Source organism: Penaeus monodon, chromosome 22 (assembly GCF_015228065.2).
Source record: "Penaeus monodon isolate SGIC_2016 chromosome 22, NSTDA_Pmon_1, whole genome shotgun sequence".
NCBI classification, from domain to species: Eukaryota; Metazoa; Arthropoda; class Malacostraca; order Decapoda; family Penaeidae; genus Penaeus; species Penaeus monodon.
Window position 1 is genome coordinate 37,015,067 of NC_051407.1, and position 2,856 is coordinate 37,017,922.

At 49.9% G+C, this 2,856-nt stretch overlaps 1 protein-coding gene across 1 annotated transcript in view; it reads left to right on the top strand.

The window, feature by feature from the left end:
• LOC119587108 overlaps window positions 1-2,856 on the top strand; it is a gene marked incomplete in the record, with an annotated part of 12,134 nt that overhangs the window by 8,547 nt on the left and 731 nt on the right. The window contains 2 exon segments of the mRNA XM_037935860.1: window positions 83-321; window positions 432-778. Of these exon segments, the coding sequence (XP_037791788.1) occupies window positions 83-321; window positions 432-778 (586 nt within the window).

Here is a 2,856-nt window from a genome sequence, read left to right on the forward strand (position 1 = left end):
AGTTTACGTGTATAATCAAAGTATACTTTTCTTTAATTACTCATGCCATATTAGGGGACATAACAATGATCTGACATCACAGAAACTAGAGAAGAAGCAAAGAGCTGAGCAGTTTCACCAGGAAGCCTCCCAAGCAGGAAGAAGAGCAAAAGCAGGTGTAGGAGCAGGTGGTGCAGCAGCAGTGACCGCCTCGGCATTCGAGAACTACCCCCGTGGCCAAGGAGTGACCCAGTATCACGCAACTGCGCCGCCACACGTCGTCGATGATGGCCACGTCAACCCAGTCTTCGACCCGGATCACCCGCCAGTGTATCCCAACCAGTAGGTTTTATGTGGGTTTTGATGCAGCTGCGTTTGGCGTGGTGTAAAAGTTCTTAACATTTTCTCTTCAGTTTTGTCTAAAGAAAAGTTTTATTTTTGTAACCATACAGGCCTGCACCCGTGCCAAGAGAGCTGCCGAAGGTACCGACGGAGCTTCGGCCCTTCTCGTACCTCAACCCAGGCTTCCGGCCTACGCACCCGCACGACGTGGACGGAATGAAGGCAGGCGCGTTGGCGCAGGTCGAGCGCGGTTACCTTTCTGACGACGGGGGTCCTCGGAGGTCACCCTCATATCGCCCCGATGCGCCGCCCTCGGACAACTTCCCCAAACGCCATGATTCGCTGAGAAGCTTGCCAGTCCAGCAGGAGCCTCCACGACTTCGCCGCTATGCCTCCAGCCGCGACCATGTTCGCCACGACCTCGGGAACAGCCCTGCCTACGACCCGCGACCACCAAGTGAGTACGCTCAGCCTTGGGACCGACAGGGCCACCCGACCCAAGTGGAGCAGCTACGTGAGTATCTGGGGGCCTCAAAGGTCTTTCCAGAGGGTGATCCAAGGCTTCTCCTCGAGCCTCCGTCCGGGTCTGCTTCTCAGTCTTTTCTGACTTCCTTCCCTCCCCACGCGGAGACTTGGCATCATGGCGATCCTTATCATTTCAACCACAACCCTTCTTCCCTGAACCCCCCTCTTCCTCAGTCTCATCATGCCCCTAATCAATCAGTCATTACACCCAATCCTCCTATTTACCAAGTTCCTGAGTCATTTCGTCCTAACCACAATTCTTACCATCACCAAAAGTCTAAAGACCCTATTTTTCATCCCACTGACCCTCCCAAACCCCATTTTACACAGCAGAACCCTTCACACAGACACGGCCCATCACCCCCCTCTGCCAGTGGACCACTGCGTAAAGAAAACAACCTATCACAACACAACAAATGTAATTCAGACCAAACGCAAAAACAGCCCTCGGGAAAAAATCCAGCACAGGTAAGTCTATCGGGAAATATTTCAAAGACTGAAGCAGGGGCGCAGCTAGTGCACGGGGGTGTGGAAGTGCCGGGGTTTAGGCGGGACATGACAGCCAGGATGTCTGACAGGCTTCGTAGGAACAGACAAGAGAAGCTTGCAGACCACGCTCGGGACTGGGAGCTTCAGTGGAACGTCATGAAGAAAGAGCGGTCCAATCGAACAGATGACCAGAAGCTAGATGTTGCCACACACAAACACTATGTAGAGAGAAACAGAGGTCAGGTAGCAAGAGAAAGTGATAACATTACTAACTATAGGACACACCTGCAGTCCTCAGGTGTACGAAGTCACAAGACCCGACATCCGCATGTAGCTCCCAATGCCCTTATGAAGGGCGACTACTCAAGCCCTCAGTCTTTACCCTTTCAGCAAAGCCAAGCACGACAGGGAAACACATCGGCCAAGCAGCCAACCCAAACTCAAGCGAAAAACAGTAATCAAGAGGATATTCAACATGAAAGAGGCAAGCAGGCAAGCTACCCCGTCTCCTTCACATCAAGAATATACAATAACACTAAAGCTCTCCCAAGCACCGCAGGCGGCACCGGAGGGTGGACGAAAAGACGAGAGTTCACAGAGCCCTTCGTCCAGGTGCGGTCAGGGAAGGGCATTGTCGCAGAGCCGCGGACGTCTTCCCTTTCCATTGCCTCGGAAGATACGCTCCCTGCTGACCCTGCTTTTCCCATCTTGTTCAAGGTGCCGGGGATGAGATGCCGTCAAGAAGGTGCTATTATGATGCATTACCACCCGTGTGATGGATTCCAGTGCTCTCGGGGCGTCCGTTGTCAGGACAGTAAAGCTTGAAGAAAAATGCTCTATATGACAAGGTATTAGAAAACGGAGAGCTGGAATGCTCAAGAGCAAGCACGAAGCTAATATCACTCAGAAATAATGAAGGTAACACACTAATGAAAATTACTCAGTTAACACCTAGAATACCAGACAATCTGCCTACTATATTGGCACAAAAAAGGTCAACTAGTTTGTTAAGACTTCTCATGAATTCTGACTTCTCATTCCTGACCACAGTCATGCGTTGCTGAGTGGCATGACTGCTGGGAGGGGCCAGGGTCCTTAACCACCTGGGTTTCTAAGAAATAGCTCTTGAAACCCTTCCACAAATGAGGAGAATTTAACTCAGCAAACCTGCTTATAACATACCTGTTTACTCAACAAAGCGTGGGCGTTGTCGGCGTGAGCCACTCTGCAAACTAAAGTGACTGCCAGGGGCTCGAAAATCCGCGCCCGCCAACCACCGTCTGGATCGCATATGTAAATTTGCAGACTCGGGCTTCTTAGAGGGGTCGCAATAACATGTAAAAAGAGCAACTTGTGTTTGCAACAACTGACATATTTCAAATCGGTGATTGCTATTACAGGTACTTATTTTTTGTGTAATTTTTTGGGAATATTTATTGTAAGGAGGAGGTTTTGATTTTTTATATCTTTTATACGTTTTGTAGCCACAATATGCTTTGATACTGTCTTAATAATACATAC